Source organism: Danio rerio, chromosome 14, assembly GCF_052040795.2.
Source record: "Danio rerio strain M-AB ecotype USA chromosome 14, GRCz13ab, whole genome shotgun sequence".
NCBI lineage: Eukaryota > Metazoa > Chordata > Actinopteri > Cypriniformes > Danionidae > Danio > Danio rerio.
Window position 1 is genome coordinate 12993332 of NC_141034.1, and position 25136 is coordinate 13018467.

The 25136-nt window shown below is 36.4% G+C and overlaps 1 protein-coding gene across 5 annotated transcripts in view; it reads left to right on the forward strand.

The window, feature by feature from the left end:
* Positions 1 to 238: 238 nt before the first annotated feature.
* Positions 239 to 25136, forward strand: part of thoc2 (THO complex 2) — a 94906-nt gene continuing 70008 nt past the window's right edge. For 4 of the 5 annotated variants that reach the window (XR_015506640.1, XR_015506642.1, XR_015506641.1 and 1 more), the window contains exons 1-7: positions 273 to 357; positions 7288 to 7343; positions 12705 to 12796; positions 14145 to 14196; positions 16764 to 16834; positions 18352 to 18473; positions 22974 to 23107. Coding sequence is in view for 2 of the 5 variants with exons in the window: in XM_087280268.1 (XP_087136394.1) it covers positions 293 to 357; positions 7288 to 7343; positions 12705 to 12796; positions 14145 to 14196; positions 16764 to 16834; positions 18352 to 18473; positions 22974 to 23107 (592 nt within the window). In the remaining 3 variants the exon portion in view is untranslated. Of the gene's footprint in view, positions 358 to 7287; positions 7344 to 12704; positions 12797 to 14144; positions 14197 to 16763; positions 16835 to 18351; positions 18474 to 22973; positions 23108 to 25136 lie in introns of all 5 variants that reach the window. The other variant, NM_001326547.1, reaches the window with a different exon arrangement.

Here is a 25136-nt window from a genome sequence, read left to right on the forward strand (position 1 = left end):
AACACATCAAAGCCCAGTTTAAGATGCTAGAATAAAGCAGAACTTAAACGCGCAGGAATTGTCTCTAAAAGATGTATTATCCCCTTTCTCTAAATAAATAAACATACATTAGGATTTTAGTTCTATACACTGAAAGAGAAATAATTTGATATATTAAACGATATAATAATGAAATTAAGGAACTAAAACAGTTCAAATACTCCATTATTAAATACTGCTTTGACGCGCTCAACTGTGTGTGCTAAACATCCGGCGCGCGCTACGGCTGCTTCATCTGAGAGTGTGGAGGAAGATGGCGGCGCTGATCCTCCCGTTTGACTGGTTAAAAAACTGGGACAAATCCGGCAGAAATGAGTTGTGAGTATGAGTTTATTAATCAAATAGGAAGTGTGGATTGTAATAAATACATTTACCTTTTATTCAGGTGGAATGAACACGGGTTATTGTTGAAGTCATAAATCATATTCTCTTCATTGTGAATGGCCACGGCTAATGTGCGTTAAATATTTTTGTTATTTAAAGTTCTCTAAAATAAGCCAAAAACAAACAAACAACGAAATAAAAACAACAACACAACTTAATGTAGTGTAAGCTGATAAATATAACGTATGTGTTTTCTGTACAGGGATGGTTTGGACATATCGGGTACTTAAGTAATTTTCCGTGAATGTATCACCAGTGAGCTAATACTTAGCTGGGTTAGCATTAGCATGTGTGCGTTGCATGTGTCGCGCAACTAAACAAGCTCATTTTCATGCTGAGCAGACTTAAAAGTGGGTAATACGCGATGCAGCGAGGTTTTGTAAACCTCGTGGAAGGGCTAGATGTAGATGTGATTAAGACTTCAGCCTCACTTTTTAAAATCCGTTACGAAGTAATGGTTGTCTCTCGAAACCTAGTTATCTGCCAAGACCTATTTACGAGGAGCATAACCCGCAAATCTACTAAATTCCTGCACGACCGTGTGTGCTTAATAAATTGACGGAATTTTTGAGGGTGATTGATCTTGCAGTAAAGTGTAATGACCGCCTCAAAACATAGCAAGTTTACTTTGTATGCATTATCAATATCTAGTGAGGGATCGTGTGAAGTTAGGTTGTTTACTTGGATTTGAGCGGTACCCAGTTTATATTTACTTGTGCCTGACAGAGAATGTATACGCTATCGGACACATTAACTAGAAGAAACTAAAACAAACTTTGTAATCAAATGTAATATTGCCATAACTGTGACACAACTAGATTTAAATACCATTCTCCAAGCAGACACGGTCTTGCGCACTAACAGACGGGCAATGATTCAATTCAAGTTCATCTGGAAACACCAACATCAGAAGCTCGATAAACATAGGCATATTTAAGCTGATTATGTTTATTAGCAATTCTATATCATTCAGGGTAAAAAAGCATCATGTTAGCATGCAACATTGTTTTCGTATTGAGTTTTGAACTTTTAAATATGCGTTAACCTTTAACAACACACATACCCTAATATGAATTAAATATAGCAAGGTGATATCTATTTAAGGTTGATTAATTGGGCAACCTAAATTTAAGGTTGAGTAAGCATCAAAACTGAAATTTATTTATTTAGATTTTTTTTTTATATATTTATTTATTTTTATTTTTTTTTAATCAAAATTCTAGCACTGTCTATGGCTGGGCGATTTGGCCTAAAATTCAAATCCCGATTAACTGAACATTTTTACTCGATTGTTGAACTGTTCTTTTTTTTTTTTTTTTTTTAATTTGTTTGTTTTTCACTGAGAGGTTTTGTACAGTAAATATGCTCACATGTTGCAAGTTAGAGAATTTTGAATGAAGGGTGCATTACTTGAGTTTAAAATAATCAAAGGAAACGCACATTATCTTCTATTTATGATTATTTATTGAACATCAATGTTGAACAACTGAAATTAAAACACACATTGCCTGAAACCGACTTTTTTTCTTATAAAAAAGTAAAAATAAATTACTTTTGGAAACAAAGAGAATAGTGTCAAATGGCCGTGTGTATATGGAATATCCTGTCGCAAAATGCGGTGTAAATCCTACATGACGGTAATTGTTTGATTAAGGTGCTTGCATGTTTGTACTGCACTTCAATAATGTGACCCATGTCTTAATTCGATTTCTGTTTAGCTTGATTATGACTTTAGTTGGGTTAAGGTATTCAAAAATCGCTGTTCACACGATAAACTCATTGCATTAAATTTGGATTTAAATTGGATTATTGGTGTCCATGTAAACATACTGTAGGCTCCCTGTGTTCCAATCTTGTCAGCTAATTAATGCAAAACACCTGCAAAGGTTTCCTCAGCCTTGAAATTGTCTGGCTTAACAGGCTTCAGAATCATGATGGAGACTTGACGGTTGTGCAGAAGACCCCCTCCAAAAGGAGGAATAGTCTGAAAAGGCAGTTGCAGAAGAAGCTGGATGCTCACAGAGTGGAGTGTCTAAATAAATTAATAGTGTTAAGAAGAAGGGAAAATGTTGGCTGGTGTCAGTACATCAAGAACCACCTCATAGACATCTTGATGACATGCTACAGCTGTAGAATTCTATGTGTCAAGCTACTCCTGAACAACAAATGTCTGCATGCTGGGCTAAGGAGAAAAAGTACTGGGTTCCATTCTTCACATGTGGATTACTCAATTAGCTGGATTTGGTTATTGATGATTTGACGTAATCCAGGATCGTTTCGTTCTTCAAAACTCATCTGAGTGATGTTGTCATAGCAACAGTTCTAGTAGCTCAGACCTGCTTGGGAGCAGCAGCTGATTTCATATAAACGGGATTAGATTGGTTATTTTCAAGCAAAGGAAATACTGATAGTATGTATCAAATTCTGATATTTTTTTGCAGTAGTAGTTGTATACACTTGGCATATTCAATATTAACCAGATGTTTTCTTTACACTGCTGTGCCATCAGCCAGTCCTTGCATTGCTCATCATGATTTTAAGAATCAATAGATCTGTCCTTCACAACACACCCAATGATTTCAGATGAGTTCATCCAGACATTTTAATCTGATTCGCAAACTTGTTTGAAGAACCAAATTTGCTAGAGATCAGTTATCTGCCAAATAATCTTAAATCATTTAAGCGAAGTATGAAGAACGGACCCCTGGTCTGCTGCCTAGTGGTCCCAAATTCTCTCATCAAATGAAAGCAAATTTTGTATTTCATTTGGAAATCAAGGTCCCACAGTCTGGAAGAAGACCAGAGAGGCACAAAAGTCAAGCTGCTTAAAGTCCAGTGGGAAGTTTTCATAGTCAGTGATGGCTTGAGGAGCTAGTGTGGGACCATTGTATTTTATCAAGTCCACAGTCAACACCGCTGTCTACCAGGATATTTTAGAACACTTCCTGCTGCCAACAAGCTTTTTGGAGATGATGATTTTATTTTCCACTAGGATTTGGCACCTGCCCACAAAGCCAGAACTACCTGTAACTGGTTTAACAGGCATGAAATAACTGTATTTGCCTGAATTAAACCCCATTGAAAGTCTATGGGCTTTTGTCAATAAAAAGATGAGGAAACACAAACTAGGGCTGTGCAATTAATCGAAAATTCGGTTTCGATTTCGATTTTGGCTTCTAACGATTATGAAAAACCATTAATCATGATAAACTATTATTCCATTATATACTGCCCCCTTTCCAGTTGTACACATATGTTGCATTGCAAAGCTCAGTTCCACATGAAAATGACTAAAAGCATGTACTGTAATGTAACGTTTGCAGCACTGGATGCTCATTATTCATTGATGTACATTCGAATCATTCATATTTTTTAAAGCGCGAAAGAGCACATGCTGGTGTGTGTGCGCCGCGCCTAAGACTGATTTATACTTCTGCGTCAAATGCACGCGTATGCTACAGCGTTGACGCATAGCCCTTCGTCCTGGCCGTCGGCGTCACTGACGTGCACCTCTCAAAAAATGTAACTACACGTCGAAACGACGCGTAGCGCAAGCTCTGTGATTGGTCGGCTTGGTAGCGCTGACGAGTCTGGGCGGGACTGAGAGCAGCGCGAGTGACGCGAGCTGGGCATGAGCCCAACTGAGCGATTGTTTACAAATGTGGAGTCCCGTGAAGGAGCTCCGGATGGAAAGTTTTGTTTTGTGTTTACCTCATAGTTAAAGTTGTTGCTCGTCCGCCGGTTCCTGCCTCAAAAAGAGCGAGTTTGAGCCACTTGTACATCCAGGAAGTGTTCAGGAAAAGCAAAACAGCAGCGAAGAAACTCAACACAGAGGAACATTAACACTTCACTGCCAACTAGTGTTTCGGTAGTGTAATGCAGACCAACAGAGACAGCGAGCAGAAGTATAAATGCACAGCTAAGGGCGTTGCATGCGCCGATGGTTACGCCGGTCACTTGACGCAGAAGTATAAACCAGGCTTTAGCCTCAGACAGGCTCGGAGACGAGCAAAGCACACACATCTAGTGCCAATCTTAATGTGAGTGGTTTAATGGTCAAATACTTGCACATTTGTGTCAGAGCGCGATGTTTAGTGATTATTCATATTAACCGTCATTTGTGTAACTAAGAAATGAGAGAATCAAAAGACATGTGAAAAAGAATCTATATCAGAGCCGCACTATTCTTAAAGTGACAACGCGCAGTATTCCTGCCGCCCTCTGTTTTTATTATGAATCAAACAACAAAAGGAGAAAATCCCTCACTGCTCTTGATTGTAGGACTTTTGTAGCTAAAGTTTTTTTTCTTATAGTGAAGATGCTTAAAGCTCAGTTTAAACATAACAGATTTAATAACTCAATTCTAATAACTGATTTCTTTTATGTTTGGTATGATGACAGTGCATTATATTTTACAATATATTTTTCTAGATACAAGTATTCATCATAAAGTGACATTCAAAGGCTTAATTAGTGTAATTAGGCAAGTCATTGTATAACAGTAGTTTCTTCTGCAGACAATCAAATATATATATATATATATTTTGCTTAAATGAGCTAATAATATTGAGTTATTAAAATAGGTTTTAAAATATTTGAACCTGCTTTTAATTCTAGCCAAAATAAAACTGTTAAACATCATTTTGGAATTATATAAAAAGATTCACAGGAGGGCAAATAATTTTGACTTCAATTGATAATCTTTTTGAATAATCGTGATTACAATTATGACCAAAATAATCGTGATTATGATTTATCCCATAATGGAGCAGCCCTAACACAGACCCTGAAATGTAGATGAGCTGAAGGCTATATCAAAGCAACTTGGGCTACCATAAAGCCTGGTTTATACTTCTGCTTCGAGTGACAGGCGTAACCCATGGTTCATTTCTTCATTGTGGCGTGTTCATTGCGTATCAGTGTCGGTGAGAGCTATGCGACCACGCGTAGGCTGCACCGGAGCAAACATCTGACATAGAAGTATAAAATCAGCCTTAACACCTGAATTGACAACTGTTTGTTTCTTATAAACTGCATTAGTTATGTGTCTCCTTGGCCCGTTTTTGATTAGATCACAGATGTCAAACTCTGTTCCAAAAGGGCCGCAGCTCTGCACAGTTTAGTTCTAAACCTAATTAAACACACCTGATCAAACTAATTGAGTCCTTCAGGCTTGTTTGAAACCTACAGGTGTGTTGGAGCAGGGTTGGAACTAAACTCTGCAGGGCTTTGGCCCTCCAGGGATTGAGTTTGACACCCCTGGATTAGATCATTCAAAACAAACCTGAATACCAGTGTGAACATGGCCCAGAATTAATAACATTCTACCAAAACTTAACCTTACATTTAATAGTATATGTGTACGTGCACATGTTTTATGTATGCATTGATAAGTGTATGCGTTTTAAATTCTACATTGCATCCAGAAAATATTCATAGTGCCATTCACATTCACTGAGTTGTTGTGAAGCCACTCCATTGATATTTTGGGTCATTGTCCTCCTGGAAGATGAACCGTCGCCCCAGTCTGAAGCAGGCACTCTGAAGCAGGTTTTCATTAAGTATGTCTCTGTACATTGCTGCATTCAACTTTCCCTCTATCCTGACTAGTCTTCCAGTTTTTGCTGCTGAAAAACATCCCCACAGCACGATGCTGCCCACCACCATGCTTCACTGTGAGATGGTATTATCCTGGCGATGAGAGTTGCCTGGTTTTCTCCAAATGTAACGCCTGGCGTTCACTCAGAGTTCAATTTTAGTCTCCTCAGCCCAGAAAATTTTGTTTCTTATGGTCTGGGAGTCCTTCAGATGCCTTTTGGCAAATTCCAGGCAGGGAGTGGCTTCCGTCTGGCCACTTTTACCATACAGGCCTGGTGGATTACTGCACAGATCGTTGTCCTTCCGTAAGGGTCTCTCTTCACAGAAAAATGCTGGAGCTCAGACAGAGTGACCATCGGGTTATTGATCACCTTCCTGACTAACGCCCTTCTCCCTGATCACTCAACTTGGATGGCCGGCCAGCTCTAGGAAGAGTCCTGGTGGTTCCAAACATCTTCCACTTAAGAATGATGGAGGCCACTGTGCTCATTGGAACTTTCAGAGCAACAGAAATTTTTCTGTAACCTTCCCCAGCCTTGTGCGTTGAGACAATCCTGTCTGAGGTCTACAGACAATTCCTTTGTCTTCATGCCTGTATGCCTGTTTGTGCTTTGACATGCACAATGCAGCCTTTTTAAATCATGTCCAATCAACTGAGTTTACCACATTTGAACTCCAATTAAGCTGCTGAAACGTCTTCATAATAATCAGTTGAAACAGAATGTACCTGAGCTCAATTTAGAGCTTCACGGCAAAGGCTCTGAATACTTATGTACATGTGATTTTTTTTGTTTTTTCATTTGTTTTTTTTTTATATAAATTTGCAACAATTAAAATTTTTTTACAATTTTTACAATTTTTTTTTCACATTGTCAATTTTGGGTATTCTGTGTTGAATTTTGGAAGAAATAAATTTAATCCTTTTTGGATTAATACTGTAACATAAAAAAGGTGGCAAAAGTGAAGCGCTATGAATACTTTACGGATGCAATGTATGTGGCGCCTCATAGTTTTTTTTTTTGTTGTTGTTGTTTAAATTTGTTGCCATTAAAAATAGCGACAATTTGAGAAATGCAAGAAAACAAAGATATAAAAGAAATCAGCAGTTCTAATTTTGCCTGGTAAAGAAGTATACTTAAGTAAGTTCAAGTAAGAAATTGCTATAGTAATTGAATAAAATAAATATAAAAAACAATATATTGTGTTAACCATACAGTTGACATTAAGCAGTTTTAAATCATTAATTTGCATGCTTTTTCTGTCTAGTTTACAGTTTTTTCAAGACCTTGCAGGGAAATCAAGTGGTCATGAGTTGGTTAAAGGTAAGTTCTGATTACGTTGGGCCTTTTTTAACTATGATTTCTGTCTGTCTGTCTGTAAGATGAATAGGTCTGTCTATGCATCTATGTATGTATGTTTGCATGCACGTACGTATGTATGTATGTATGTATGTGCTGGGATTAATTGCATTGTTATAAAAAACTATAGTGATTTTAAAAAAAGTGCATTAAGCGTTTGTATGAACAGTTAAAAAAAAAAAAAAAAACATATTCCTTTAACATTTTAGCAGTTGAAATATTTTAATTCTTAAATGGTTTAATCAAATTAAATGTACAACCAAAGATATTTGCCACTTCCAGGACATAAAAATGTTACCTAATTTGTAACAGAAATGTTAAAAAATGTAGTAGACGTTATGCTCAGATTTCAGAGGTTTGATCATAACATTATAACAGGATAGTTGCAAGCAGCATCGAGTTGGCGTTCAGAAATGTATTTTTGTAACTGCTAAAAACTTTTTTTTTTTAAAATTTTATCAGTAAACGACACACTCAATGTCAATGTTAATTTTTTATTTATATAGCACTATTTAAAGGGCCATGACACCCCCCACTTTCGGTTAAAGTCTACTTTAGAATTCTTTCAAAAGATGCATGATTAATGGGCGTGGAGCTCCGCATGCATAGGGCTGGAGTGGGCGTGGCCAGCAGGGGAGAAGGGGAGTGAACGACTGTTGTTGACAGCTCACAAAATGAGACCCAAACCGCGAGGAGACGCATGAGTTTATAGTTCACAAAGTTAAAATGCAAAGAAATAAACAGTAATTTAATGCCCTGCTACATTTGTTATTCGTAATTTCAAATACACATAACCACAATTTATATCATTATAAAGATAAGTGTGTTCATATAAACACTAGAAATGAGGATTCTCCCTTGATCCCTGGGTCTAAATTATAGATCTGAATGCAGACTCAGTGCAGCAGGTCTCCTGACCTGCCTATTTTAACCATTAGCCCTGTTGGTAATCTGGAGGATTTAGGCAAACACAGCAGCACAGCGATGTGTCTAAATGTGAATTAACTCCTGATAAAAGTCAACGTCCGCCATTCTTCAATTCTCATACTGCTCTCCCGACAAAAATGCTTGCAGCACACACACAGCTTTGCTGTATGATCGGCCCTGACAAGATTGCAGGGAAAAAACATGCAACAAACCCCGTGGATCATGGAAACAAACACATACGAGCTTTCATGAACGGCTACTGCATGACGTGGGTCCGTGTCTCACAGCTTGCTTAAAACTGGCAGGTCCGCCTTGCCTCTGAAAAGTACATGCTCTCATGCACAGTACAAATCAAAACGGAGAATTTAAAAAACCCTATATATATATATATATATATATATATATAAATATAGCTAAAATAGACAGTTTTCACTGATAAAATGCCAAATCAAAGAGGTAAGTTTTCAACCTAGATTTAAAAACAGACAGGGATGAAACATATCTGATACAGAGGTGCAGAGCATTCCAAAACTTGGGACCAGCTCCTTCGAAAGCACTGTTACCTCTGCATTTCAGCCTTGACTTAGGGATGCATAACAGTCTCTGGTTAGATGACCAAAGAGCATACCAGGCTGATGCTCAATTAACATGTCTGACAGATAAGAAAGTGCCAGGTCATTTAAAGATTTAAAAACCAAGAGAAGCATTTTAAGAGTGACTAGAGTGTAAAACTGGTGTAATGTGGTCATGTTTTTTGGTACCTGTTAAAAACCATGCAGCAGCAATTTTAACTAATTGTAACCGGGCAAAGGTATTCTGACTAACCCCAAAGTATAATAAGTTACAATAGTCCAATCTAGTGGTAATAAAACCATGGATTATTTTTTCAAAACTTTTTCTGGATAAAATATATTTGACTGTTTTTAAAAATCGAAGCTGAAAGAAGCAGGATTTGACCACTGCATTCATCTGTTTGTCAAAGCTCAAGCCATCATTCAGAATAACACCCATATTTTTTAGAAACATTTAGTTTATCTAGATGAGCTATTGGGGCTCTGGAAGAGTTTGACGGGCCGAACAAAATAATTTCACTCTTACTCATTAAAATCTAGAAAGTTCATCCGACAAGCATAGCATAAGGGTCTCTAGCCCTCTTGAACTTGGTTTTAAAGGCAGGTAGATTTGGATTTCATCAGCATAACAGTGAAAAGACAGACCATGTTTTCAAAAGACAGAGCCCAGAGGAAGCATATATAAGGAGAAATGCAGCACTCAGATCTAACAGCGCAAGTACAGCACATTCCACAGCATCACCAGTAAGCATAACATCATTTAAAACCTTAACAAGTGCGGTCTCGGTTGAATGATACTTTTTGAAACCTGACTGAAAGACAATTGAAAGACCTCAAAAATTGTGATCATCTAAAAATCTTTGCAGCTGCTGCAATACTACTTTTCTAAGATCTTTGTGATTAAAGACAGATTTAAATTGGGTCTATAATTGGCTAAAACGGATAGATCCAAGTTAGGTTGCTTCAGCAGAGGATTTACAGTGGCAAGTTTTAAAACCTCAGGGGGCTCATGTACGAAGACTTGCGTTGAAATCTTACTAAAACATTGCGTACGCACAAAGCTGAAAATATGCATACGCAGTAAAAAATTCAGATGTATGAAACACTGCATACGCCGAATAACGTGCATATTCTCTTTGTACATCCGAATGAACGTGAAACTGAGTGCACGTGCACGAGCGCAAAACCCCATCCGGCCACCTCCCCCGTATGAATATGCTAATTACTGTACTTTGGCAAAACCCAACGAAAAAGCAATGGCAAAAAGAAGCAAAAAGAGAAACTTTGAACAGAATTTGAATTGGAGATGCTGCTAAAGAAAAAAATAGAGTGGGAGAGTTTTGCTCATGCGGTTAACACAGTTGGGTCTGAACATCACACTGAGTGGATTAAAAAAGAAGTAGTGCGATGTATAGGTGTAAAATTTTGTAGAGTGTTTAACTGTGTCAGTGGCGTAGCTCGTAAAACGCATGGCATCATGTTTAGACGCGTTCAAGCATAAACTCACTTCGAATCCAGCGTGGTTTCCATGGTATGGCATACCTGCTAGACATGCAGATGAACCCGTCTCATACAGCTGCCATTGCAAGGCTCAAAGACACTTTGTAGAGTGCAATTTAACACAACTGCCTCTAGGAATCGCCAATGAAAATAAAACACAGACACACAAAAAAATGTGCGTACGCTAGGCATGAAATTGGTGTGGACCTGCGCACATTCCCACGTTCATTTCATCGTTAGTAAATCCAAACGGGAGCGTGAAACCTGCCGTACGCAAAGTTTTTGTGCAGATCAAAAATCTGAGAAACTAATCACACCTTGTTTTTACCAATCTGGGAGCACACAAACAGTCAGATTTACAACATTATTAAAAATAGTAAAAAGAGTTTTTGGTCTATGGTAATTTGTGTCAATAATTGCCACAAAATACCTTGATTTTGCTAATCTCATTTCCTTTTGAAATTTAAACAGTGAATCTTTTAGTATTTCAAAGGAAATTTGGAGCCTTCTTACACTGACAATCCGCTCTCCTGCAAATCTGACTTAAGAAGCATATATTGTCTTCAATCCAGGGCACTGATTTTGGTTTGGGTTTAAGAAGTCTAAGGAGCAACTGAATCTAAAACATCCACACGTGGAATTAAACTTGGACAGGAGCTCAGCTGCTCTCAAGTCACATTGACTGACATCCACTGATTTAAAAGCATCACAAAAAGCTAAAGAAAAGTATTCGGTAGTGGTGGAAGTGATAAAGCGAGATTTACGCAAAGGCTTTGTAATTTTAGGCACATTAAAAGCAGATGGAACAGAAAACAACAGCTTTATGATCAGAGATTCCATTGTCAAGAACCTCAAGATCCTTTAGTGCAAACCGATATGATAGCACAAAATCAAGTGTATGTCCCAGCTGCATTGAGCAGAGTAATAGATTCTTTTGCTAATGTATCACCTGTACAACATACATGGACATTAAAATCCCCAAGAATCAAGAGTTTGTCATATTTCAATGAGACATCCCCCTGAAAGTCTGCAAACTCGCTTTAGAAAGTTTGTGTTATGCTTTGGAGGGCGGTATATCAAGGCAACCAAGAGTGTAATGTTCAACTCCAAAGTAAACAACTGCAACTCAAAACACTGATAGTCATTTGTTGTAATTTCATGGCAAGAAAAAGTGTCTTCGAGCAAAGAGATCAAGCATCCACCATAACCTGATTTACGAAAAGATTTAAAACAAGCAGTTCGGGTGTAACAGTTCAGAGAAAGAGCTTTGATCTCCAGTGGTTAGCCAAGACTTAATAATAAATAAAAATACGTAAATGGGTCCCATTTATGTCCCATCCTGGAATGAGGTAAATGATCAGAAGCTGACACATCAGACTATCGTGCCCGGGGAAGTGTGCAAAGATAGTTCAGATTCAGTGAGCTAATCTGCACATCTCTGATAGTAAAATAATAGCCTACATTATTGTAAACGTTTTTAAATGAATATTTATTTATAAAATCAAAAGTTTGTCTTTTGGACAACATTTTCTTTATTTTCAAAAACAGAAAGTAGAAATAAGACATTTTAGGTTTTACAGATAGGGGAACAAGATAACAAAAAGGGTGCCACTTCAGCCTAAACGGCAGCTTCATAGCAACTGTAGTGCGAGTACGCCCTTAAAAAATGCCTTTTGACTGAAGTTTGTGTACAACTAGAGCTTGTTTGTTTTTATATGGTATTTAAAATATTTTGCTAAGAAATATCTAAAATATTTTTTAAATATTAAATTATAATTGTATTATTAAATGTAATAAATTGTAATATTTATTTTTTGATAGGGTAATTAATCTTTTCCAGTTTAAAAATTAATTCCTTAGCCTATAGTCCTTTATGAGTTTAAACTTTGTCAAAATGGTCTTAAATTCTTAAATTTAACTCGCTCAAACCTGAAGAAACAATAAATATGTATGAAAATACATGCATTGATGAATTTATATTTTGTTGCAAACTAAGACACAAGGCCAAAAATGATGATTAAGGATTGCGTTCTGCATTAAATGTAATTTTACGAAACCAAACAAACAAAGAAACTAAAACTTTACAATTCATTTCAACTAATAGGTTTAAATGACATGTAGAAGGATGTATATCACAGGACATAACTTTTTTTTTCTCCTTCACACTGGTCTTGTGGTGTTCTTTTTTGTAAATTAATTTTTTTCTTATTGTTTCTTGTGCAAAACAGTTTTTTATATAGTTTAAGTTTTCCCTTTTTTTCTGTAGAAAATGACATTAAGTTGTTACCTGTTACTTAATATGCTTTGTGTGTGATTTTCCTTGTAGATCTGCAGACAGCCTTTTACGAGCTTTGTTGGCATGCTATCCAGGGCAGTCTGAAGGTGGATGTGGCTGCTAGTCTCCTGGCTGATGTTATGGTGAGTGCTGATATCATGGCATTCAAGTTCCTTTTCACATTTTCTCAGACTTTTCCGACTCACTGACTTTGGGTTTCATATCTTGAATAACCATGATGAAGTTGAAAAAAAAAAAATGAAAGTCATTATAATACTATAATTATTTTTGATGTATCTTCAAAGGCAATAACACAGAAAATAAATTGTAAATACAAAAGTTAAAATAAAAATGAAAATACTGTAGAAAACTAACTAAATAAATAAAAGCAAACCTTAGAAGGTTGTGAAAATTGTAATTAAAAATATCTTAAGAACTTTCATTGCTTATGTCAGCTGGGAGAGAATTTCAGCTGGGAGAGAAGTTTTGGAGCACAATGGAGCAGAAAGCACTGTCAACTGTGGATCAAAAATAAGTCTTGGGAACAGCTAAAAGACCACTGAAACAATTGTAAATTTCTGGTATAGGTGGGATGTGATAAAAGAAGAAGCTCATGCAGAGCATTGGAATTTAGCATTATGATTTTAAAATCCTATGCTTAACAGGGAGCTATATATAGAGGTTATAAGGTTACCAAAACTAGCCCCATTTAAGATTCTAACTGTTGACATCACAGGTATTTAATTTGTTAAGAGAAAATTTGGATACTTCAACAAGAGAATTGCATGATTATACGTAAAACAATATTTAATCAACCTTTCAGCAACCGAATATGCACACATATACACACACATACAAATATATACCGCCTTCTGGATATAATGTTTGAACCATTGGGTGCACATGGTCATCCAGAATGGTTCAGTAGTCCTTGGCAGTTATGCGGCCATCTAGCGCAAGTATTGGGCCTAGGGAATGTCATGATATTGCAGCCCAAAACCTCCCTGATCCACCCCCATGCTTCAATCTGAACATGCAACAGTTTTGGTGCGCTGCTTTTTTTGAGGTTTCTCCATATCGTAACTCCCTTGGATGTGGGACAGTGAAGGTGGACTCATCAGAGAGCAATACATGTTTCTCATTGTCAACACTTGATTTTTGCTGCTGGCACCATTGAATCCGACATTTGGCATTGCATGGGTCATCAAAGGTTTGGCTATGGCAGCCTGGATATGTATATTGACCTTATGAATCTCCCTACAAACAGTTTTGGTGGAAACAGCAGAGTTGAGGTGCACATTTAATTCTGCCGTGAGTTTGATCTAAAACAATAAAGTGTGACAAACATGCACAAATATAACATCAGTAAGGGGCAAATACTTATATAATTTGTGACTAAATCCAAAAAAATAAATAAATAAATAAATAAACAATTGATCGTTAGTCAGCAGTTTGTGGAATGTGCTTTTAAAATAAATATTTGTCTTTCAGGAACTGCGGGATGATATGCCTTCTATTTTAGCTGATGTTCTCTGTATATTAGGTAAGTATTGCGATATGTTTATACATGCTGATTAAAAGATGTTGGCCAAGCATAAAAAAAAAATGCCATCTCATTTTTGTTGTGGTGAAGTAGAATCAGGATGCATGAGATGTTTCAGTCATGGATGAAAATGTTAATTAAACTGCTTTTTTTTGGACTGCATAAATGATTGATTTTTACATATTAGCTGCTGAATTTGAAAGGGATGAAGGGTCCTAGCTTATTCTAATGAAACTTTTTTTGTATACTCTAAGGTTTGTCTCTGACCCAGTCTCATTGATTTAAATCAGGGATGTCCAAACTCTTTTATGGAGGGCAACTGACATGGAGAATTAAGCTCCATTTTGCCTCAATACACCTGTCTAGACATTTGTAGCATGCCCAGTAAGACCTTGAATAAATGGTTAAGGAGTGCTAAATTATTCAGTACAGTTCTCCTCCAGGAGCAGAATTGGATTCCCCTGGATTGGATTCAAATATTACTATTATTAATGTTACATCTCCTGTAACCAACCAAAAACGCATTAAGGGCAATCAAATCAAGTATATATCAACTAGGGGTGCTCATTTCAGTTAATCCTTCCAACCGTACCATATACTGCATTGGTTTAATAAGTTCAATTGTTCTCCAATGTCTACATAGTAGGTTTATGGCTTCAATAAATTCTCAACATCCAGAAACTTTTTTTTTATATGCTCATTTTTTACTTGCATAAAATACTCTTAGATCCAGAAGGTCTATAACTGTCCATATATGAAACATGTCACGAATATTGAAATTTACATGGGAATGACGATACTGTGGTACTGATGCTCATGGTATGTCAATTTCCATATATGATCTTTCATCATCTGACTATGCCAAGATACACAGATTTTTCTTATAGGGCACCTTTTAAAATATTGATTGACTGTATGCAAACAGCATACAAAACACATTAACTGTCACGTATAAAGAATGTCCAGGTGAATCCAAGTGCGAGTTAACGAATGAATTTTAATGAATTAACAACAGAACATTTGTGTAGTCCAATAGTATTTCTGTAGAAAAACTTTAAACACATGCTGTGTTTTCATAGAAAGAAAAGAATAAACTAAATAAAAAGAATAAAATAAATAGGTCTGCCCCAAATATTTTTCACACACATTACGAATTTAGATTGCAAAACTAAAATACTGACTAAATCCTTTAAAAAAAAAACAGCATAGGCTGTTTTTTTTTTTCAATCAAAAAAGAAATTGCAGGCTACCTCAAATTGATTGATTTATGGAAAATAAGCATTTAATTAATGCTTTGCATAATTTTTTATCACAAAGCTCCGTTAACATTTTTAATACAAGTCATTATTTATTTTACCTTAGCACTTATTTTCTTTTATTTTTTTTTGCGTTCAGGTGAGGGAGTGTTTTGAGTTAGTTAAACTGTCAAACTGGCACAGAAATATCAGTAAATCAATAGGTTTAGCTGAAAGCCTGGTTACCGCAACAAAGGACAATAGGCCTATGTATTAAAGATTTTAAAGGAATTTAATATTAAGGAATACACATAGCCTAAAATTATCAACAACAAATTCTATCAATGTTGTAATGTAGAATGCCCTTAAATAGTGTAGCCCATAGCCGATGACAAACATAAATTTTTTTTTTATCGAAATTGTGTCATCTGTCAAAAAGTTTAAAACAGTCGCGCGCATGCTCTAGCCACAGTAGTGAGAGACAACAACAAGGTGCATCTTATTTTAAGTATAGGCTACTGTAGCTACTAAGCTACTACACTTTATTTTATTTATTTATTTATTTATTTTTACAAATAGTATTGCATTATTTTACATGTATTTTTTTTATAGTTTATATTTTTTGTAAAAAAAAATTTAAGTCTCGGTTTGCTGTGAAGTTGTTATTATACAAAAATCATATAGGTCAATCTAGATTTGTTTGATTCAAAGATAAGGGCTGTTTTCTAAATAGATCCTTTATAAGAACTATTCATTCTGACGCTCCGACTTGTGGCCATTTCCAAAATAGAGCACATTTCAGAAAATGGAGCTTAGTTTCTTTCATCAGTTATTCAATGAAACAAAGGTGTGATGTGTATGACGTGGATCCAGGAGGAGGCAATCAGCATCAGAGCTGGTTTGACCATCAATTTGTGTTTTGCATGTAACACCCAACAAGTTAACAAAGCAAGTCAACATTATGCAGCAAAACTTAAGAAAATAAAACATAAAATATTTATTTTTAATCATTTAATTGGTTTAAAATACATTCTTTCGGTAAATAGTAAAACAGTTAATAGGAGCATCCCTAATATCAACTATTGATGCAGGATATCTGTAATCTGTTGGTTTTTCTTGTCACACATTTTAATTGTTGGGCTGTCTAAACGAACATATTTTTTAAATTACTTGTACAAATTATCTGGCTGTAGATGTGCATAAGACTTTAATAACTGTTTTATATTTACTGTTTTATACTATTTTCTATATTAAATATGTTTGACTTATGTTTGAGCTGATCAATTAACCCAGTAATCTCTTGACCTCCATGATTAATTGTTGACTTTGCAGATATTGAGACTGGTTGTTTGGAGGAGAAACACAAACGGGATCTTTTTACCCAGTTGGTTGGAGCCTGTTTGGTGAGTTGAACAATGTGCGATTGTTTTCTTGTCCACTGTGTGGCAGTAATGCACTTTAAGACATCACTGCAGCAAATGCTGCAGTTCAGGAAGTGCTTTTGGTGTGGGTGGTGGTACAGGCTCATGCAGTGTTATTAGTATCTTACATACAGTGCATCCTTAAAGTATTCATAGCACTTCACTATTCATAGCACTTCCCTTTTTTTACATTTTCTATGTTACAGCCTTAGTCCAAAATGGATTAAATTTATTTATTTCATCATTTCTACACACAATACCCCATAGTAACAAATTAAGATTTTTTTTTTATTTGTTGCAAATTTATTAAAAATGAAAAATCACATGTACATAAGTATTCAAAGCCTTTGCTCAGTATTTTGTTGATACATCTGTGGCAGCAATTACAACCTCAATTTTTTTTTTAATATGATGCCACAAGCTTGGCATTCGAATTTTTGCTCATTCCTCTTTGCAGTACCTCTCAAGCCTTATCAGGTTGGAGGGGAAGCGACGTTGTACAGCCATTTTCAGATCTCTCTAAAGATATTCAATAGGATGTAAGTCTGGGCTCTGGCTGGGCCACTCAAGGGCATTCACTGAGTTGTTGTAAAGCCTATCTATAATATTTTGGCAGTGTGCTTTGGGTCATTGTCCTGCTGGAAGATGAACCGTCACCCCAGTCTGAGGTCAAAAGCACTCTGAGGCAGGTTTTGATTCAGGTTGTCTCTGTACATTGCTGCATTTATCGTTCCCTCGATGCTGCCACCACCATGCTTCACTGTAGGCATGGTGTTAACCTGGTGATGAGCGGTGCCTGTTTTTCTCCAAACATAGCATTACGTCTGGAGAAAACCAGGCACCGCTCATCACCAGGCTAATTCCATCCCTACAGTGAAGGCCACTGTGCTCATTAGAACTTTCACAGTAGCAGAAATTTTTCTGTAACCTTCCCCAGCCTTGTGCCTTCAGACAATCCTGTCTTGGAGGTCTACAGACAATTCCCTTGTCTTCATGCTTGGTTTGTGCTTTGACATGCACTTGTTACCCTGGGAGCTTATATAGACAGGTGTATGACTTTTCAAATCATTACCAATCAACTGAATTTACCACAGGTGAACTCCAATTAAGCTGCTCAAACATCTCAAGAATGATCAGTGGAAACAGAATTCCTGAGCTCAATTTAGAGCTTAACGGCAAAGGAAGTGAATATTCATGTACATGTGATTTTTCTGTTTTTTTTTTTTTTTTTTTTTTTTTTTTTTTTTTTTTGCAATTTGCAACCATTTCAAAAAAAAATTCACATTGTCATTATGGGGTATTGTGAAGCGCTATGAATACATTCCGGATGCACTGTAAGTGTACCAAAAAAGCTACTAAGATTGGATATTACAATGTTGGATGTTAAGATGTTATTCTTATGTTTTGTTGAATATAATATAACTCTTATTCTCATTGCATTCTACAGTGGTCTTGGTGAAGAGAATCTAATTAAATGCATGATTTTTTGTTGTTTTAAGATCTGTATTCCTGATGGTGTACTAAAGGAGAGATTAGATCCCGAAACACTGGAGTCTCTGGGGCTGATTAAACAAGCTCAACAGTTCAATCAGAAGATTGTGAAAATCAAGACCAAACTGTTGTAAGTCACATATCATGCTGTACAGCTACATTAAACAATATTGGGTTGTATTTTTCCCTGTGGATTTAAAGCCTAAAATCTAAACATGGTGCCTAACTTGATATAATTCTTTGCCTTAAACTAGTGACCAGCCTGCCTATGCAACAAGGATTGTGGGCTGCATCACAATCAGCAAACTGTAGTGCTTTATATAGAGCCTTTAAAATCTCTAGGCTTCATGTTCCAGAAAAAATGTTGTCTTGATAAGACACTTAATAGGTTTTAAAAGTTTGATTTCACTTGTCTTTGTTTTCAGACTCTAGCAATCAAGCAAAAAGCAAACAAGTGGTGCTAATGCATGCATATGATCACTCTCAGTACTGGAAAGTCATGTCAATCTTTCATTTTCTTGTCGGCTTAGTCCGTTTATTAATCCGGGGGTGCCACAGCGGAATGAACCGCCAACTTTTCCAGCAAGTTTTTACACAGCGGATGCCCTTCCAGCCGCAACCCATCTCTGGGAAACATCCACACACACATTCACACACACACTCATACACTACGGACAATTTAGCCTACCCATTTCACCTGTACCACATGTTTTTGGACTGTGGGGGAAACCGGAGCACCCGGAGGAAACCCACGCGAAGGCAGGGAGAACATGCAAACTCCACACTGAAACGCCAACCGAGCCGAGGGTCGAACCAGCGACCTTCTTGCTGTGACGCGATAGCACTACCTACTGCGCCACTGCCTCGCCGTCGTGACATTCAGTCATTTTTCTTTAATGACATTCAGTTTTTGTGCATTCAGTGCCTATAATGCACAAAGAATGATTTCCACATTTGACCACAAGGTAGCATCTGAAGCTGAATCATATCATGAGAGATTCAAAATAAAATATTATTTAATTACAGTAACGTTTGTATACATAACATAAACTAAAAAGCGGTAAATAAATCTCACAGAATCTGATCTGATCCTGAGGGATTTATCGAGCAGCAAAGTAGAAACAAAACTGCATTCCTTCAGGTGTACTGAGTGCTCAAAGTCCCTCACTCCCTTCATTTGCTTTTAAAAGTGAACTAATGTAGGGAATAGTGAATGAGTGTATTGGAGGGGATTTCAAATACAACATAAGGATGTTTTCATGTCTGTGCATCAATTGTTCTGTTCCAGAAGCAAAATTGTTACAATGTTGCGGTTTGTTCTTGGTGCAGTTCGTTTTCACACATCAAAGATTTTAAAAGTTATTTTTAAATTAGAATATGTAATAACTAATTTACATTTTTATTATTTATTATGAGCTAGAATGATGAGCTAGATAGTTTTAACAGATGAACCGAGACTGCAGTCAGATGATGAAGATAATTGTTCATCGTTCTTTCGAGGTTTCAATGCAAAAATTAACAAAACAAGCTTAATACAAAATACTACAAGATAAAAATATGGGGAAAAAATACTAGATGGTAGTTTTAGTTAATTTTCTTACCAGCACTCTTTAATAGCTCAGTATGCTTTCACTTTTGTGTTAGACATGAAATGCACATTTACTGAACTACCCCAGTGTTCGTTTCAGCCGAGTCGAGGCCACCTCATTCAGACCATCTATTGTTTTGGATAAGAGAGGGATTCACATATGCCCAAATAAACTTAGCCAAGGAGGCAAACGTGCCAGGTTCCACAGGTGTAGAATATCAAGATGCTGATTAGACGGCATGATTATAAGTGTACCTTAGGCTGGCCACAATAAATCATCATACCAGATTCTGACTGCCCCCACCCCCCAGTTGGATCCAAACCATTGTTGGATCACTGACTTAAAACTGCAAATGTGGGTACAGAAAATCTGTGTCAAGATGCTGATTAAACCACATGATTATGTGTGCCTTAGCCTGACCACATTAAAAGGCAACACTAAAATGTGGTTTTATCACAAGCACAATGCAAGAGATTACATATTCACATATTTTTGAGTGAGCATGCAGTTAGCATGCTAAATGCAGAAATATCCACCAAGGCTGTTGCCAGTGAATTGGAAGTTAATTTCCGTACTATAAGCTAATTCCAAAGGTGTTTCTGAGAAATTGTCAGTGCATTCAACTGGCCTTACCACCACAGACCATTTGTAACCACACTAGCCCATGACCTCCACGTCCCGCATCTTCACCTCCAAAATCATCTGATACCAACAACTCTGACAGCTGAAATTGGTTTCAAAACTAAGAAGTTTCTGCACAAATTATCAGAAACCATCTCAGTAAAGCTGATCTGCATGCTCCTTGTTCTCATTGAAATCTCTACCCGACTGCAACCGACAAGGGGAAAATGCAAAGATTCAATGGCATCTGCTACTTTGAAAAGGTGTCTTCAGGGATGAATCTCAATTATTTCTGTACAGGGCATGTTGCAGGCAGTGTTTTGGGTGTTGTGTGGATGTTTGCTGATGTGAATGTGTATTTTGGTATGGGCAAGCATGTGTAATAGGGCTCACATAGATTAATGGCTTACATGGATTTTATCAAGAGTAGCTGTGCTTTATGTGCTTTAGGTAGCCTGATAAAAGGTGTAGCTTATTTTGGCACCATGTCTGGGTCCTTCAGAGGTACACCCAGCTTGATGAGTTCGTAAACTCTTCCAGAAGCTGTGCCTGAATGATGCCTGCTGTTAGAAGTTCTTCTGACTGAGCTGATCCTGGTTTGATGAGCTGTTGTCCCATGTTGGCAGGAAGATTTTCCCTTGGGAAACCAACAACATGCACTACGTCATAATCACACCCCTACCAGACCAAGCTCCTGCTTGGCTAATGCAGTGTGAATGTCCACTCAAGTTCAGATTTTTTCAACTCGAGCATTAACTCAAATCACACATTAAGCTCGTCAAATGCCCGCAACGATCAATTCGCTCCATCTCATTCGTGCCGCAGGATTGTTGTGTCTTTACATTGACTTAATACGTAAATCACTTGCACTTGACACTTCATCCGCATCTGGTATGAAAGTATCATAATGTACAAAGAACACTGCTGCAGGTTATTGATAGCATTTTGAATGTTCAATGTTACAATGATGAGATCCAGAGGCCCATTGTGGTGTCATTTAATTCACAAACATCATCAAGGATCTGTGCACAATTCCTGGTACCTTAAAATATCCCATTTTCTGCATGACAAGCATAATCAACAAACTCCTGTTGAGCATGCTTAGGATTCTCTGGAGATTGGCCTTTACAACAACATGTTCTAGTTCCTGGCAATATCCAGCAACTTTGCACCGCTAGTGAAGAGGAGTGGATCAACCTTCCACAGGCCAGAATCAACAACCTGATCTACTTTGAAGGAGATTTGTTGCACTGTGAGGCATACCAGATTCTGACTGGTTTTCTGACTGACCCTATTGTTGAATTCAAACCGTTGTTGGATCGCTGACTTGAAACTGCAAATTTTTATACAGAAAAACTGTGTAAACATGGGTGTGGCATATTAAGATGCTGATTAGACCACATGATAAGAAGTGTGCCTTAAGCCTGCTTTATACTTCTCCATCGAGTGATTGGCTTGACCCACTTCTTGCTTTGAGCGTAGCCATGCATTTATACTTCTGCACGCTGTTTGTGTTGCTCTGCAAGAACACTTCCGAAGCGCTAGCTGGCAGTAGGTGTTTATGTTCCTCTGTGTCCAGTTTCTTTTTTGGTGTTTTGTTTATTTTGAATGCTACCTCAACTTACAAGTGGCTCAAACTCGTCCAATCCGACCAATCATTGACTGACACTAGTGATAGATTTTTAAATTAAGAATCTGGTCAATTAATCTTTTTCTTTACAATATATGATTCCTAGCTCCTGCCTTATGAGAAATTTATTCAGGGGCTGCTATTACACTGATAAAAATGAAAGGAAAAATTTAGTTTTGTCTAGTTAGATCAAACTGGTTAGCTGGGATCATAAAATCGCAAGTCTTGTTTTAATTTATTGCGTAAAGCTTACACGTATTGGGAATAAAATCTCAAACCTGGCTTTGTAAATAAGAACTTCTCATACATACAAACAGAAAATAAATAGGAGTTTGTACATATTAAAGTAATTTTTATTTCTGAACTATTTTGTTTATTTATTTATTATAATATTTTTTTTTCTGGAATAACTACTTATTTAAATAACTGCATTGTGAAATCTAAAATCACTGTGAAATAAAATTACATTGTATTTTGTTTACACCACTCACCCCTAATTGTGGTGAATCTATAAAATGACTCTGGCTGTATTTTACTGTAAATGAATTGCATGGCACTAAGCACTCATTTCTCCCTCTCTATTTAATCAGCACTTCTTTTACATGCCACTAATTATTTCATTAACATAAGCATGATAAAATTAATTGTTCATGCTGGCATTATTGTCTCACTGCTGACTGCCCACTAGAACCTTTCACTAATAGGCTTGTTATTTTTGTTAGACTTGAATTATTGTTGATGACTGCATAAAATTATTTTCTTATTTAACTTTCCATCCTTCTCCCTGCAGTTACAAACAGCAAAAGTTCAATTTGTTGCGTGAGGAGAATGAAGGTTATGCTAAACTGATCACAGAGCTTGGCCAAGATCTGACCGGGAATCTCACCAGTCACATCGTCCTTGAGAACATCAAGTCATTAATAGGTACAGTATGAATGCATCACCTTTCTTCATGGAGTGCTAATCCTCTTCTTTACATGATGCCTTGCGATTCCTGATGTGGTTAAACTAATATTATTAAAATTTACTACTTGGTGGTTTACTCGAAAAATAAAATTGTCATCATTCACTCACCCTCAGGTTGTTTCAATCTTGTACATTTGTTTTTTTTCTGCTGAACACAAAGGAAGATATTTGGAATAATATCAGTAACCAAACAGATGTTGTCAACCATTTACTGCTTATAGTAGATTTATTATTTATTTTATATTAAATTATGATTTTTTTTTTCTCCATGACTTGTTGGACATTTTTTTATTAAATCACACTGAAGGACTAAAAAAATAAAAATTTTATCGTAATTTAAAAAAAAAAAAAAAAGGGAATTATTAAAAAAAAAAATACTGAGACAGACATAATGAGCTTCAGGCACACGATCCTTCAACTAAAAAAAGTTTTCGGTGGAATCTAAAATCAGCATACATTGTCAGACCTGAGGCCTTGGTTTTCAGTGACAAAATGAATCAAGTTTCTATTAGGGTTGTGACGATGAGGAAATTTCCCCACCGGTTATACGACATGTGACAACACTGGTAATACCGGTATCACCGTAGGAGTGGGCGTTTTTTTTTCTTTCTGCTTTTAAATAGCTTATAAACGCGTTCGTATAATACTTTTACTTTCAGTTTTGCAGGAATCGCCAATTCGGCGTCAATTGTTTGAATGGATGGACGAAAAGGAAACTACAAAAAAAATCACTGCCATTAAACAACACATAACTTTTATTAACATAACGAATAAAACACAACAATGCTACAGGCTGAAAAAACTGTGGAAGTTGGAACCATACAAATAACAACCATAAACGCCTATATTATATATTAACAGCTTAGTCCTTATGAACAATCCGTTTATAAAATACACTATTAATGAATCTATAGGCTATTGAAGAATAAACCGAATATGAAATATGATCCTTGCATAACGCAACTAAACAAACTAGCACTCATTTTATATATAAACTATAAATAAAAAATAAAAAACAAATGTTAAGAAATAGAACATTATGTAAAAAATGTAAAGACTACAGGCTAAATAAAAGCGCCTTGTCAGAGCTAAACATCACCGCTCACGTGTCAGTTTACAGCTTCTGTAAAGATCAGACAGCCTACAGATCACACAATCTCAATAAACAACATGTAAATGTATAAATATTTCGATTAAGTATTGTTATAAAATATTTATAACTATATGATCTTGCTTTTTGGTTATATCGATACCAGCTTTGATCTCTCTTACAAGCGGCAGTTTACAGGCGCTGCAAAAGGGCGTCTTATGCTGCAGTCGCGGAATACACACAGCACTGGCAAGACGTTTTATTTTTATTTTTTTTTGTTGCAGATTTGTTTGTTGTTCCTTTTTAAAAATACCTTTTATTTTTAAAATCTCCCAAGTTAATGTTGTCTATTGAGTAACATAATAGACGACATTGGAGTTCGGTGCGCAGTAATGACCAACACTGCCCTGTAAGTTTACACACTGCATAGACTGTAGGTCCACAGCTCTGGTGTGGTATGAATTACATGTTTTAAATGACAACGAGACATGCTACGTGTAGTTTTTATTGTAAAATATACATTATAACCCAGTACACAGTAGAATATTATGTTTTAAATGGCTTGTCTATTGGCGGCGTATATAGCCGTTAAATTTAAATAGGCTAAGCATATTTTCATTAATATTAAAACACATTTAAAAACTAGCCACCCTTTGATTTTTTTTTTTCGTTTACATATATTTTTATTAAATGAAAAATGCAATGAATTGTTCATTTTGGTTTTCTTTTTATTAGAATTAATATAAGTAATAGGCTACACAACTCCTCCATAAAATTGGCTCCAATTGGGTGTTTACAGATATCCTACAAATAGACTTTTTTGGCTCAAAGACATTTAGGCCTGTTAATTTCAGTGCTGTAGTTTGACAGATTTCGCAAAGGCTTCAGCTATTCCAC